We start from the raw sequence: 15,000 nt of genomic DNA, 5'->3' as shown, positions 1-15,000 counted from the left end.
ATAGATAGATAGATAGATAGATAGATAGATAGATAGATAGCTGTGCTTAATGAAATGGTAAATGTTAAGAGTATATTAGTTTGATTAGTTTGACGTGCAATAATATATCTAATAGATCAAGTGAAATAAACTTTTATCATAGGTTATTTGTTATGAATATAATCTTTCGATGTTGTTTATATTTCTATCTTGTGTAGTACATTTGTAAGATGCATATGAACTTCAACATTACACTAGCAAAATCAAATCGGATATTTTACGGAAAGAACTTACTAAAAAGCTTAAATCTCTACACCATATATGCATTATGTGTGAAAGTATTTATTTCTGGTCGTATCTAATCTTTCAAAGTGTATTCGTTTCCAATAACATGTATGCACTTAGTCTATAAGGTACAAATAAATCACGCAAGTACGCAAAGAAAATGTCGGGCATTTTAGAAAACATACGTAACTAAGTACGTAGTCCAGTCCAGCGTGTCTGTTTCGGTGAGGACTGAGTAGTGGCTCTGCGTCCTGATTAAGTGTTTATCCTGCTTCCTGCCTGCATGTGGCGGATTGCACGGTGCCGTCGATGTGGAGGCAGTGCGTGATGTCTTATGGAAGGTGGTGTGTGGACAGCATGGCAGCGGGGGGGACGCTTGACACGTGAGGGAATCCTGCAAACAGCACGGCGGGAAGGACGAGGTAAGGTGATCTGTCTCACTCCCTCCCACGTGTCAGACATCCCACGTTTATGACATTTACTTCATCATTGTGCCGCCTCCTGACGTGTGGGTTATTTCTGAAGGTGCAGGGGGTGGTAATTGATCCCCTGTGTGGCTGTGGATGAGTGTGGAGGTTGTGGTTGTCAGAAGGGAGAGAAATATATATTAGTGGGTTTTTAATGTTAAATGTTTTCCAAAGGCGTTTCAAGATGTTCAGGTAATCTCGTGCGTGGTCTTGAATAGCGTTCACTTCCTTTCAGTGTGTTTTATGATCACTTGTTTCCTTCAGCATTAAATTCTTTGCTCTGCTTGTGCTTCATAAAACGTGATGATGAGTAGATTAGCAAACTAGAGCGAAGGACTAAGACTGATGGCAAGCAAAACAGTGTTAGGGGAGTGGTGTGTGCCTTTTGTTTCCTTCAAGCCTAATAAATCATCTGCTTTGCTTGCAATTTGCTTACAAAACGTTATACTGGATTGATTCTAAATGAGGACTTGGGATTGATAGAAAACTTTTAACACGGTGGCATAAAGCAGAGTATATGAAATGCTCATCTGCTAACCAATGGCTGTGGTGACTAGGCTGTTAGTGTTTGGGTGAACTACGCCACGCAAGAGTAACGATTTCACTTACTATTGGATGTTTACTCTGCGGCTGTTATCGTTTGTTGGGGGGTATGGTGTAAACATTTCTTGTTTGTCATTTAGAGCAGTGGTTCCCTACCTTTACCAAGGTCATGCCACATCTCAAACCCGTTAGACCCAAGTTGCGGGTGTGAGTATGATAAACTAATATGCATAGCCATGATAACTACTACTACTACTACTACTACTACTACTACTACTACTACTACTACTAGATACGTTAATCTCAATTTATATTACTTTTGTAGTGGATACAATTTCTTAAAACATTTCCTTCTGTTCACTTTTAACCACAGTTCACTGGCCGTTATACGCACATGGTACTCAACACAATTTTCTTCCCCAAAAATCGTTTGCTACTATGCACTGTTATGCACACTGATCATGTCGTGTACCCCTCCATGTACCACTTATATTTTCAAGTACTGCAAGTTGTCGAGTGGTTTAAAGTTACCTACATATCACCATGATACCCTGGTTCTAGGTGGTTACACTTAAGATGAGCTTGGGTGGTGATATGGGCCCTAATATGGGTACCACTATGAATAAAATTGCCTGCGCCACTAATGGGCGGAAGCTTCAAGTGTGCCTACAGGCCTTACCGTAAAAAAAAAAAAAAAAAGTTCCACCCTAGAAAAAAGAATGCATGCACCGTACTGTATGGTGACGGTGGAGGTGTCTTTGATGAATAAGTTAGTTAAGTTTGTAAAAAAAAAAAAAAAATACGGTTAAGATGTAGCTATACAACAAAGAAAAAAAAAAAACATGGTTTTATGTATCTAAATTTCGTAATAATCAGATCACATAGATATGAATTGTACCAACATTTTTGGGGATTGTTTTGCTTTCTTTAAATTAGCGTAAGAAGACTAGACCATCCCTAACCAAACATAACGTAGTCCTAAATTGAAAACATGGCTACGATGACTGAACCAACGCTTTTTTCGCCAGCCTAACAGCAGCGATTCTGTAAATATGCCATGGATGTTAGCCCAGCGTGTGTGGCCGCGATTGTGTGAGGGAAGGAAGGACCCGTGAGGTGCTTGCGTGACTTGTAAGCTTCAAAGGCACAGGAAAGCTATCTGTTGGTAGTGTGGTAGTGGTGCGGGTTTATAGGTCACATGGTTTATGTTTAGGCTGGCAGGGTGCATAAAGTCGCTTATAGCCATCTGCAGGGTGAGTCACGCTGGAGTGGGTGTCCGCCATTGCTAGGGTGAGAGCAGGGCGATGTAGGGTGTTGCGGTGCCTCGAATGAACCGTTGAACGTGTTTCCCCTGATATTTTGACGTCGTGTTGTGTTTATGTTCTGTGATGGAGCGATTTGTTGTCAAGATTTCACCCTGCCAAGAGAAACAAGTTGTATGATTTAGTGCTTCAGCTATTCCGCCATATTTTGTTGGCGCCCGTGTAGGAGATAAAAATGTAAATAAAGCACTGGGTATGAGACTGTGAAGGGGGTGCTTGTCAAAACCAGTCTTTCATAGTCCAGTTTTCTTCCGCCTTTTGTTGCTCTACAGAAAACGGTTTTGACAGCTGTGAGGCGGCGACTCTTCTAAAACATTACTTCGGGTGTGTAAATATCTTATGCTAACATATTGCACGTTTTACTGCTGTTTTACGAGTCCCGTGGCTGTGTTTGTTGAGGAGTGCATGTACTGTGGGTGAGAATGAGCTCCTTCAGGATGGAGGAATGGCGCAGCTGTCACGTGATATCAGTGAGCGATTCCTGGGTAAACACTGAACTATTTATGAAATACCGCAGCTCTCTCTCTCTCTCTCTCTCTCTCTCTCTCTCTCTCTCTCTCTCTCTCTCTCTCTCTCTCTCGAGGAAGAGGGCTACTGGGCTATTTTTGATCTTGAGCCATTCACTGTGCAACTCCTCCTCCTCCTCCTCCTCCTCCTCCTCCTCCTCCTCCTCCTCCTCCTCCTCCTCCTCCTCCTCCTCCTCATGAGACTCCGTTGAGTTTAGTCCTCATCTCTCTCTCTCTCTCTCTCTCTCTCTCTCTCTCTCTCTCTCTCTCTCTCTCTCTCTCTCTCTCTCTCTCTCTCTCTCTCTCTCTCTCTCTCTCTCTCTCCTCCTGTTTCTTTCCCTCTATGCGCTATCTTAGTCCTCCTCTTCATCATTTCCCTACATTTTCTTTCCCCCTTCTTCCTTCTTGTGTGGCGTAGCTTTTAGTCTGTCTTCTCTTTCATCTTCCTCTCATTTTTTTTCCTTTCCTTTTCTTCCTTTCCTCCTCCTTCTTGTTCCTCCTCCTCTTCACTCTACTTCTTCCTTCCTTGTCTTTTTTTTTCTCTTTATCTGTCATCTCCTCCTCCTCCTCCTCCTCCTCCTCCTCCTCCTCCTCCTCCTCCTCCTCCTCCTCCTCCTGAGTATTCTCAAAACAATTCCCGTCTCTTCTTTCCCACAAGTTATGTTTCCTTCACTGTTTCTGTGGCTCTTTTTATCCCCACAACACCTCCTCCTCCTCCTCCTCCTCCTCCTCCTCCTCCTCCTCCTCCTCCTCCTCCTCTGCAGTAGTACTCTTCTGATAAGTAAATCGTAAATTTCATTGGGGCTAAAAACAGTTTCAAGGCGACGACTACCAACACGTGTGGTGCTTCTTCCACCCACTCCACCCACCCACTGCCTGTCTCTTCCACCCCCTACCACTCCCTCCACTTACACATTCTTTTACTTTACTTCTACTACTCGTCTTTATCTATTTCCTTTTCATCCATTCGTTTTTACTGTTTCTATTTTTTTTAGTTAATTCCACTAATTATCCTTCACACCCTTTTTTTTATTATTAATTTTCTTATCCCATTTCTCTCTTGTCTTCACTGTTTTTCTTTTTTTCCTTCATTCATTTATTTTGCGTCCCTCCAACCTCTTCCATTCCACTACCTGTTCTTTTTCATCATCTTATCCGTCCACTGTTCCATCCACTTCCATCTAACCACTCTCCTTCCACATGTCTGTACTCTCGGTGTCTCTTTCCCTCTCGTCCACTCCTTCCCTCTCTCTCTCTCTCTCTCTCTCTACCATCATCTTTCCTATCCACCGAATGATTCTACCACCACCACCACCACCACTACCACCATCATCATCAATCATAATAACTCCACAATTTTGTCCACACACCACCTATTTCCACATTTCCGCGTATTCACGTCACCTCCTCCTCCTCCGCCTCTGCCTCCGCCTCCGCCTCCGCCTCCTCCTCTTCTTCCTTCTCCTGTACTGTCCTGTCTCTCTTATCTGTAACCAGTTAGAAGTATTTACCAAACAACCTCGAAAGGACCAAGAGAGGTCTGTTGCTATTTGGATTTCCTTTGTATTCCTTTGTATTCCTCCTCCTCCTCCCATACACCTCTCCCATTCACCCCCCCACCAACTCTCCCACTATTAAACGTGACCACATATCTTTCCCCTCTCCCCCCCTCTCTTCCATCCCTTACTATTTCAGCCTATCAAAGCCCCCCCCCCCCGCCATCTCATTTCGCTCCCTCTCACAGCCTCCCCTCTCACCTCTCTCTCCTCTCTCTATCTCTCTCCCTCTCTCCCTCTCTCCCTCCACCCAACACGAATTACCCCCACCTCCGCCCGCCTTGCCTTCCATCCGTCACTCAGACACGCCCTCCTCCTCCTCCTCCTCCTCCTACTCCTACTCCTACTCCTACTCTTACTCCTCCTCCTCCTCCTCCTCCTCCTCCTCCTCCTCCTCCTCCTCCTCCTCCTCCTCCTCCTCTTCTTCACTGCCACGCCCTGCCTACAGCCATCTGACACACTCACTCCTCTCTCGTCCACTCCTCCTCCTCCTCCTCCTCCTCCTCCTGCTCTTTCTTTTCCGTTACCTTTTTCTCCTCCTCTTCCTCTTTCTCTTCCTCTTCCTCTTCCTCTTCCTCTTCCTCTTCCTCCTCCTCCTCCTCCTCCTCCTCCTCCTCCTCCTCCTCCTCCTCCTCCTCCTCCTCCTCCTCCTCCTCCTCCTCCTCCTCCTCCACAGTCTCAACCACGCCCACGTCACACACACACACACACACACACACACACACACACACACACACACACACACACACACACACACACACACACACACACACACACACACACACACTCGTCTGGTTGTGTAGTATTTTAGCCACGTAAGGTAGGAGATGGAGGAGGAGGAAGAAGAAGAAGAAGAAGAAGAAGAAGAAGAAGAAGAAGAAGAAGAAGAAGAAGACCGTTGCTTCTTCCGTATATATATATTTTTTATCACTACGTGTGTGTGTGTGTGTGTGTGTGTGTGTGTGTGTGTGTGTGTGTGTGTGTGTGTGTGTGTGTGTGTGTGTGTGTGTGTGTGTGTGTGTACGGCCACAAGGTGACCTGCAGGGAATGTGTTCATCTTTTTATCTTGGCACCTAAACACTGACTGGCTTTCCTGAATTGTGCTCTTACTCTCATGATTGGTCCCTGTGTGTGTGTGTGTGTGTGTGTGTGTGTGTGTGTGTGTGTGTGTGTGTGTGTGTGTGTGTGGTCGTGGGAAAGCTGCACTTGTTTTCCTCATCATATTAGTAATCTCTCTTTCTCTTTCTCATTCTCTTTCTTTCTCTTTCTTTCTATTTCTTCCTCTCTTTCTATTTCTTCCTCTCTTTCTATTTCTTCCTCTCTCTCTCTCTCTCTCTCTCTCTCTCTCTCTCTCTCTCTCTCTCTCTCTCTCTCTCTCTCTCTCTCTCTCTCTCTCTCTCTCTCTCTCTCTCTCTCTCTCTCTCTCTCTCTCTCTCTCTCTCTCTCTCTCTCTCTCTCTCTCTCTCTCTCTCACACACACACACACACACACACACACACACACACACACACACACACACACACACACACACACACACACACGGCCCGGTAGCTCAGTGGTTAGAGCGCTGGCTTCACAAACCAGATGACCGGGGTTCGATTCCCCGGCCGGGTGGAGATATTTGGGTGTGTCTCCTTTCACGTGTAGCCCCTGTTCACCTAGCAGTGAGTAGGTACGGGATGTAAATCGAGGAGTTGTGACCTTGTTGTCCCGGTGTGTGGTGTGTGCCTGGTCTCAGGCCTATCCGAAGATCGGAAATAATGAGCTCTGAGCTCGTTCCGTAGGGTAACGTCTGGCTGTCTCGTCAGAGACTGCAGCAGATCAAACAGTGAATTACACACACACACACACACACACACACACACACACACACACACACAGGGACCAATCACGCACACATAATAATTTTCTTCTCCTTTGTCTCTTTTTTTTGTTTCTCCTCCTCCTCCTCCTCCTCCTCCTCCTCCTCCTCCTCCTCCTCCTCCTCCTCCTCCTCCTCCTCCTCCTCCTCCTCTTCCTCTTCCTCCTCCCTCTGTTCATTACCCTTTCAGCAAAATAAGGATAAATAGCTACATTTTCTGCCTTCCTTAACAAACACACTCTCTCTCTCTCTCTCTCTCTCTCTCTCTCTCTCTCTCTCTCTCTCTCTCTCTCTCTCTCTCTCTCTCTCTCTCTCTCTCTCTCTCTCTCTCACATAGATAAATAAAGCTACTGCAACTTCTTGACTGCAGCAACATAGAGAGAGAAAGAGAGAGAGACTGCAGAGAGAGAGAGAGAGAGAGAGAGAGAGAATAGGTAGCGATGCAAAATATACCTAAAGAAAATGATATTTTCTCCAAGGGCCAAATTTTCTGAAGCATTGAATCAGATCACATGTTGGTGTTCTTATTAGGCGAAGACGGAGTCTCTCTCTCTCTCTCTCTCTCTCTCTCTCTCTCTCTCTCTCTCTCTCTCTCTCTCTCTCTCTCTCTCTCTCTCTCTCTCTCTCTCTCTCTCTCTCTCTCTCTCTCTCTCTCTCTCTCTCTCTCTCTCTCTCTCTCTCTCTCTCTCTCTCTCTCTCTCTCTCTCTCTCTCTCTCTCTCTCTCTCTCTCTCTCTCTCTCTCTCTCTCTCTCTCTCTCTCTCTCTCTCTCACCTGTTGGTTTTGCCTGTCTGCCTGCTTCCTCTCTCTCTCTCTCTCTCTCTCTCTCTCTCTCTCTCTCTCTCTCTCTCTCTCTCTCTCTCTCTCTCTCTCTCTCTCTCTCTCTCTCTCTCTCTCTCTCTCTCTCTCTCTCTCTCTCTCTCTCTCTCTCTCTCTCTCTCTTTGTCGCTGCATTCAGGAAGTGGAAAGATTTTATTTATGGTGTGTGTGTGTGTGTGTGTGTGTGTGTGTGTGTGTGTGTGTGTGTGTGTGTGTGTGTGTGTGTGTGTGTGTATATACATATAAGCGCGCTCTTGAATCTAGGGTGACGACACATACACTTTCAGTTTACACACACACACACACACACACACACACACACACACACACACACACACACACACACACACACACACACACACACACGTATCAGTTTAGTTGCGTTTCCCAATCGATGGAAAGAAGCTGTAAATTGATCTCTCTCTCTCTCTCTCTCTCTCTCTCTCTCTCTCTCTCTCTCTCTCTCTCTCTCTCTCTCTCTCTCTCTCTCTCTCTCTCTCTCTCTCTCTCTCTCTCTCTCTTATTATGTTTAATGTTTATTATTATTTTTATTATTATCATTATATTATTATTATTATTATTATTATTATTATTATTATTATTATCATCATCATCATCATCATCATCATCATCATCATCATCATCATCATCATCATCATCATCATCATCATCATCATCATCATCATCATCATCAAGTATATAACTTATATAGAACTGTGTCCTCCTCCTCCTCCTCCTCCTCCTCCTCCTCCTCCTCCTCCTCCTCCCTAGAATGGGGTGAAAAAAGGGTGAATATGTGTCTGGTTGTGATGTTTATGTGGAAAGAACGTTGCATTTTTCCTCCCCTTTCTCCTCCTTTCTTCCTCCTCCTCTCCTCCTCTTGCTGCTCTCCTTCCTTCTCTTCCTCCTCTCTTCCTCTACCCTTCCTGTTCTCTTTTCCTTCGGTGTCTGTTTGTCTGTTTGTCTTTCTTCTCGCTAGTTTGATTAGATTTAAGGTTTTTTTTTTTTCGTAAAGGTTATTTAATTTTTCCTCCTCCTCCTCCTCCTCCTCCTCCTCCTCCTCCTCCTCCTCCTCCTCCTCCTCCTCTTCTTCATCCTCATCGTCTTCCTCTTCCTCCTCCTCCTCCTTGTTCTCTTCTTCTTCTTCCTCTTCCTCCTCTTCCTCCTCCTCACTCTTTCTTTTCTTCTCTTTCCTCTAACTCATCTTCTTTCTCTTTGTATGTTCTATGTACATTATTATATTTAAACATCTTCTCTTCTCCTCCTCCTCCTCCTCCTCCTCCTCCTCCTCCTCCTCCTCCTCCTCCTCCTCCTCCTCCTCCTCTTCCTCTCTTCCTCTTCTTTTCTCCTCCTCCTCCTTTCCCCATTCTTAAATTAATCCTATTCTTTCTTTTCTTCTTCGTCTTTTTTCCCATGAACATTTATGATTATAGTTTAGAAATGCCTCCTCTTCCTCCTCCTATTTTTTCTTTTCTCCTCTTATACTCTCCATTCTCTTTTATTTATATTCTTTCCATGGACGTGATTAAATATATCGCCTCCTCCTCCTCCCTCCTCCTCCTCCTCCTCCTCTAGGATCACATCACCTTGTTGTTCTCAATCCTGTAGGAGGCGTTGGATGACCGTCTCCTCTTCTCAATACCAATCCCACCCACCGCCAGCCAATCCTTCTGCTGCTTTTTGGCGGGGGCGGCTGGGGGCTGGTCCACCGCCTCTCCGTTCCCTGAGGGCGGCGGGGGGTCGGCGGCAGCTGGGGCGGCCTCCTTCACTTCATTATTACCTTCCATTTTGACAGGGTGATTTCAGTGCTGTTCTTGTTGTCTCTTTTTTTTCTATCTTTCTCTCTTTCCTTTCACTGTTTCTCCGTGTTTGTATCTGTTCTCTTCACTGTTCCCTCTTATTTCACTGTCATTCTCTCGTGCTTCCCTCGCTTAGTGTCACACTGTCCACGCCTTTGTCTCACTGTCGCACTCCCGCCTTCCCTCACGCTGGTTTCTGATCCTTCCCTCGTTATTTACTCGTCAGTCTGCCCAGTGTCGCTCAGGTGCCGTCCGTGTCCGTGCCGCGCGCCTCGCCACACCCGAATCGCGCGGCGTGAGTGTGCCCCGTGGCGCCACACAGAAACTCACACACACTCACGCACACTCGCACACACACGCGTTGTAAATAAACTTTGCACACCACAACGCCTGCGTCAGAAGTTACGACCTCCCTCTGCGACTGCCACGCGACCAGCACGACCTTCCACCTCGCAATCCGCGGTGCCTCTGACGGCCCGGCGCGGCGCGAGGGGCAGCTGAGGGAGGGGAGAGCTGGGGAACTAAAAGAGGAGGCTGTGGGGTGGTGGTGGTGGTGGAGGAGGAGGTTGGTGTAGGAACTCGCGTGCTCTCCTGCCGCTGGCTAGAACCAGTATGTGGCTGCCGCGCCCCCTGCCCTCCATCCCCGCCTCCTGCAGCGTCCCCTTACCGCCCCCCGGCACTTCCTCTTTTCTCTGCTCCCTCCCTCTCTTCGGTTTCCCTGCTCCTGCTCGCTGCCCCCTGCTTGCTATATGTATCTCTCTCTCTCTCTCTCTCTCTCTCTCTCTCTCTCTCTCTCTCTCTCTCTCTCTCTCTCTCTCTCTCTCTCTCTCTCTCTCTCTCTCTCTCTCATGGCGGTGTTTGCTTATGTTACGATACCAAGCCATTACCACTGTGACTATCTGGGCCACCACCACCACCACAACCACCACCACCACCACCACCACCACCACCATTGCCACTGATGCTATTTAATGCCACTAACTACTACTACTACTACTACTACTACTACTACTACTACTACTACTACTACTACTACTACTACTACTACTACTACTACTACTACTGCCTCCATGCTTACCTCTACTGTCATTAACAACGATTTCCAGTAAAAGCACTGTACCACCACCACCACCACCACCACCACCACCACCACCATCCTTTCATTAAGCCAGCAACATGCAATGATTCACCATAACGGCTGTCCCCCCCCCGTCTCTCTCTCTCTCTCTCTCTCTCTCTCTCTCTCTCTCTCTCTCTCTCTCTCTCTCTCTCTCTCTCTCTCTCTCTCTCAGGGTAGACACACGCAGATTAATCATATCTTTGGTGTATTATTGTTGTATGAAATAATGGTATACAAAATTATTGATAGCTGAACAATAAAATACCTTAAGAATTATGAATATTTGGCGATGGAAATGAAAGACGAATTCACACACACACACACACACACACACACACACACACACACACACACACACACACACACACACACACACGGTAGCTCAGTGGTTAGAGCGCTGGCTTCACAAGCCAGATGATCGGGGTTCGATTCCCCGGCCGGGTGGAGATATTTGGGTGTGTCTCCTTTCACGTGTAGCCCCTGTTCACCTAGCAGTGAGTAGGTACGGGATGTAAATCGAGGAGTTGTGACCTTGTTGTCCCGGTGTGTGGTGTGTGCCTGGTCTCAGGCCTATCCGAAGATCGGAAATAATGAGCTCTGAGCTCGTTCCGTAGGGTAACGTCTGGCTGTCTCGTCAGAGACTGCAGCAGATCAAACAATGAAACACACACCGCGTAGTGTAGTGGTTAGCACGCTCGACTCACAATCGAGAGGGCCGGGTTCGAGTCCCTGCACGGCGAGGCAAATGGGCAAGCCTCTTAATGTGTAGCCCCTGTTCACCTAGCAGTAAATAGGTACGGGATGTAACTCGAGGGGTTGTGGCCTTGCTTTCCCGGTGTGTGTTGTGTATGATGTGGTCTCAGTCCTACCCGAAGATCGGTCTATGAGCTCTGAGCTCGCTCCGCAATGGGGAAGACTGGCTGGGTGACCAGCAGGCGACCGTGGTGAATTACACACACACACACACACACACACACACACACACACACACACACACACAAACAGCAAAAAAATCCAAGCTTATAATATGTCATTTTTTGTAACTTGAAAACATTATTATTATTATTATTATTATTATTATTATTATTATTATTATTATTATTATTATCATTATTATTATTATTATTATTATTTACACATACACTTTTAACAAGTTCATTTCTTCTTATCCATTATTCTTTCTTCTCTTTATCTTATTTTTCGTTATTGAGTGGTTTATTTTATCTTTATTATCAAAATCCACAACTTTTTAAAACTTTCTTCTCTCTATTTTTCTTTCTATTTTCCTTTATACCTTTAGTCTTTTCGTTAATTTCTTTCTTTCCCTCTTTCCTTCCTTCTTTGCTTGTTTTGTTTTCTTCATCGTATTATTGGCTGTTCTCTGATTCTTCTAATATATCTTTCTTTTCTTTCTCTCTTCCTTCCTTCCTTCCTTTTCTTACTTCATTTATTTCATATTCTTTCATCCTCCGTTTTTTTTCCTTTTTTATTTCTTCTTTCCTTTCCTCCTTTCATTATTTCTTTGTCTTGTTACTTAAGTGTTATCTCTGTTGTCTTGTCTTTATCTCTTCCTGCTGTCTTCCATCATCCTTTGTTTCTTTCATCCATTCATTTATCCATCTATCCATCTATCCACCTTTTTTTTATTTTCCTTCATTTCTTTTCTTTTACTATGTCTTTCTGTCTTCCTTTAGCAATTTCTTTTTAATTTTTCTTTTCATCCATCCAATTTATCCATCCATTTATCTATCCACTCTTCCCTTTCTTATTGTTCCATTTATTCATCCTATCTTCCTTTTACTTTCTCTTCATTCTTCATATAATTTTCCACCATTACCGGGTTTTTTCATTCTTTTTTCTTATTTTTTCCCCATCTCATAATATCTTTTTCATCTTTTCTATCCTACCTTCCTTTTTTTTCCTTCACTTTTCATTTATTCTTCCATTACCTCGTTATCATATTTGCTTTTGTCCATTCTATCCTTTCGTCCTTCCATGTCTTCCTTCCTTCAGTTCCTCGCATCCATCCTTCTGTTTCCCTTCACTTCTCATTTGTCTTCCCTCATCACCGCGTTCCCATTCATTCCTACCTTCCATCGATTTATTCTCCATATTGTTTCCTGCATCCTTTCCATCCAGCATCCTATCGCGTGGAGATCTGGTTTCTGATGTAGTGGAGCGGGTGAGGGCGTGGGGGCGGCGGGGCGGCTGAGGTGAGGATCGTCCAGGTGAGCCAGTGTCAGTGTGAGGGGCGAGGGTAGGAAACAACAACGTGGACTACAGAACATCCTCCCTGCGGCACACCTGCATTCCATACACATGTCCGAGGCTACACCTGAAGATTAGAGAAGTGTTAGGGCGTGGTTTGGGTGGTGAGTTGGTTGGATTGGGATGAAACGATTAGGTTAGGTTAGATTAGGTTCATAGATTAATAGTTTAGGTTAAGTGAGGTTGATAAATAGGTAAGGTAAGGTTAGGTTAGGTTAACAAGATGGATTGGTGGTGGTGGATTGAAAGGTTAGGTTAGGTTAGGTTTGGTTCATAAGATTGGTTGGGTTCGGTTAGGTTGATATATGGAAAGGTAGGTTAGGTTAATAGATAGATGACATTTGTAGGTTAGATTGACAGGTAGGTAAGGTTAGGTTTGTTAGGTTGAAAGGCAGATAAGTGGGTAATAATGTTAGGTTAGGCTGATAGGTAGATCGCTACATTGATGATAAGATAGGCAGGTGGGTAGGTTGACCGATAGATAGTTAGGCTGGTAGGTAGATAAATATATATAAGTACGTTCATTGATAAAGATAGATAGCTAAGTAGATCGATATATACATACATATATATATATATATATATATATATATATATATATATATATATATATATATATATATATATATACATACATATATACATGCGTACAGTACATAAATATATACATACATACATAGATACATTGATACATGCATACAAACATAGATACAGACTCATAGATAGGTTGATTAATTGATAGATAAAAGATCGATGATAGGTGTATATATTGATAGGTTGATTAACAGACATACAGATAGATAAGGAGAGATAGACTGACTAAATATTTTTCATCTCAAAGTTAGTTTTTTTTTTTTTTTTAATACATTATGGCCTATAGCACCTGTAGGCATACTTGAAGAGTATATGTGGGAAGCGCTGTCAAGCTTCCGCCCATTAGTGGTGCAGGCAATTTTATTTATAGTGGTACCCATATTATGGCCCATTTCACCACCCAAGCGCATCTTTGGTGTAACCACCTAGAACCTGGGTATAATGGTGACATGTAGCTAACTTTAAACCACTCGACAAATGGCATAGCTTCGAAGTGGTATGTGGTGGAATTCGAACCTACGCGTGAACGTCTGCCTGATCCCACGCTCACCACCTTATCCACTACACCACCGTCTCCCTACTGTTTGTAAATCGTACTGTACATTTCGTGAGGACAGTCTTCACTTTAAACACGGTCTTGCCACAGAACAAAATGAATATCAAGAACTAAGACAACGATGTAAACAATAATGAATATCAAAGGATCCCATAAGAATACAACGAAATATATTGTGAACACTGTGAAGTAGAATAATTTTGGGGCTGTGTCATTTGAGTACTTGCAGTAATAGTGAATACAATGACGATAATTGCTGTTAACACACATGATAATTCTAACCCTTTTTAATGGCACGAGGACATAGTAAAGAATATTAAGTAAGGTCAAATAAAACAAAGGTAACGGGAACATAACATTAGAGAGACTGAGAGAGAGAGAGAGAGAGAGAGAGAGAGAGAGAGAGAGAGAGAGAGAGAGAGAGAGAGAGAGAGAGAGAGAGAGAGAGAGAGAGATGGAAATTAAATTATAAAAAAAGAAAGCCGAAAATAAAAAAAAGAAATACGAAAGAGAAAAACGAAGGAAGCAAGAATGAAAAAAAAAAATGAAGAAAGAGAAAGAAAAATAGAAAATAAGATAAAAAAACCAGACGATGTAAAATATGGTGGATAAAAATAAATAAGATAAAAAGAAGGAAGAGGAGGAAGTGATAAACAGAGAAGGGAAGAGGAAGGTAAATAAATGATAACGAGGGAAAAAGCTAAGCGTGAAAATAAACTAAACGAAGAAGAGAAGGAAGGAGAAGAAGAGACAAGAATAGGAAGAAGGAAACAACTTACGAAGATATATGAGAGAAAGAGAAGAGAGAAAGAGACAAGAGAGAGGGAGAGAAAGTAGATAAGAGGGAAGGATGAAAAAGTCAAGAATGAAGGAGAGGGAGAGAAGAAAAGGAGAAAGGGAGATGGTAAGGTTTTAGGTGAAGGAGAATAGGGAGAGGAAAGGAGGAGGAGGAGGAGGAGGAGGAGGAGGAGGAGGAGGAGGAGGAGGAGGAGGAGGAGGAGGTAACAAAAGAAGAAAGGAGTGAGTATATGAGGAAGAGGAAGAGAGGAAGGCAAGTTATAGGATTGTAAAAGAGAGAGAGAGAGAGAGAGAGAGAGAGAGAGAGAGAGAGAGAGAGAGAGAGAGAGAGAGAGAGAGAGAGAGAGAGAGAGAGAGAGAGAGAGAGAGAGAGAGAGAGAGAGAGAGAGAGGAAACAGATCAATTGAAGCTTAAGAACGAAAAAAAGTTTGTCTGAGAGAGAGAGAGAGAGAGAGAGAGAGAGAGAGAGAGAGAGAGAGAGAGAGAGAGAGAGAGAGAGAGAGAGAGAGAGAGAGAGAGAGAGAGAG

The 15,000-nt window shown here is 44.1% G+C and overlaps 3 protein-coding genes across 3 annotated transcripts in view; 1 reads left to right on the top strand and 2 right to left on the bottom strand.

Moving 5' to 3' along the window:
• Window positions 1–9,753, bottom strand: part of LOC123519305 (protein stum homolog) — a 17,392-nt gene extending 7,639 nt beyond the window's left edge. Inside the window, exon 1 of the mRNA XM_045280475.1 lies at window positions 8,925–9,753. Within this exon, the coding sequence (XP_045136410.1) occupies window positions 8,925–9,125 (201 nt within the window). The 5' untranslated portion in view covers window positions 9,126–9,753. The remainder of the gene's footprint in view (window positions 1–8,924) is intronic.
• The window catches only part of LOC123519301 (oplophorus-luciferin 2-monooxygenase non-catalytic subunit-like), an 85,689-nt gene continuing 71,135 nt past the window's right edge, over window positions 447–15,000 (top strand). The window contains exon 1 of the mRNA XM_045280470.1: window positions 447–686. The gene's annotated coding sequence lies outside the window, so the exon portion shown is untranslated. The remainder of the gene's footprint in view (window positions 687–15,000) is intronic.
• LOC123519304 overlaps window positions 12,170–15,000 on the bottom strand; it is a 36,554-nt gene continuing 33,723 nt past the window's right edge. Inside the window, 2 exon segments of the mRNA XM_045280474.1 lie at window positions 12,170–12,478; window positions 12,480–12,592. Of these exon segments, the coding sequence (XP_045136409.1) occupies window positions 12,401–12,478; window positions 12,480–12,592 (191 nt within the window). The 3' untranslated portion in view covers window positions 12,170–12,400.

Source organism: Portunus trituberculatus, chromosome 45, assembly GCF_017591435.1.
Source record: "Portunus trituberculatus isolate SZX2019 chromosome 45, ASM1759143v1, whole genome shotgun sequence".
NCBI lineage: Eukaryota > Metazoa > Arthropoda > Malacostraca > Decapoda > Portunidae > Portunus > Portunus trituberculatus.
This window is presented reverse-complemented; position numbering and strand designations above follow the sequence as displayed.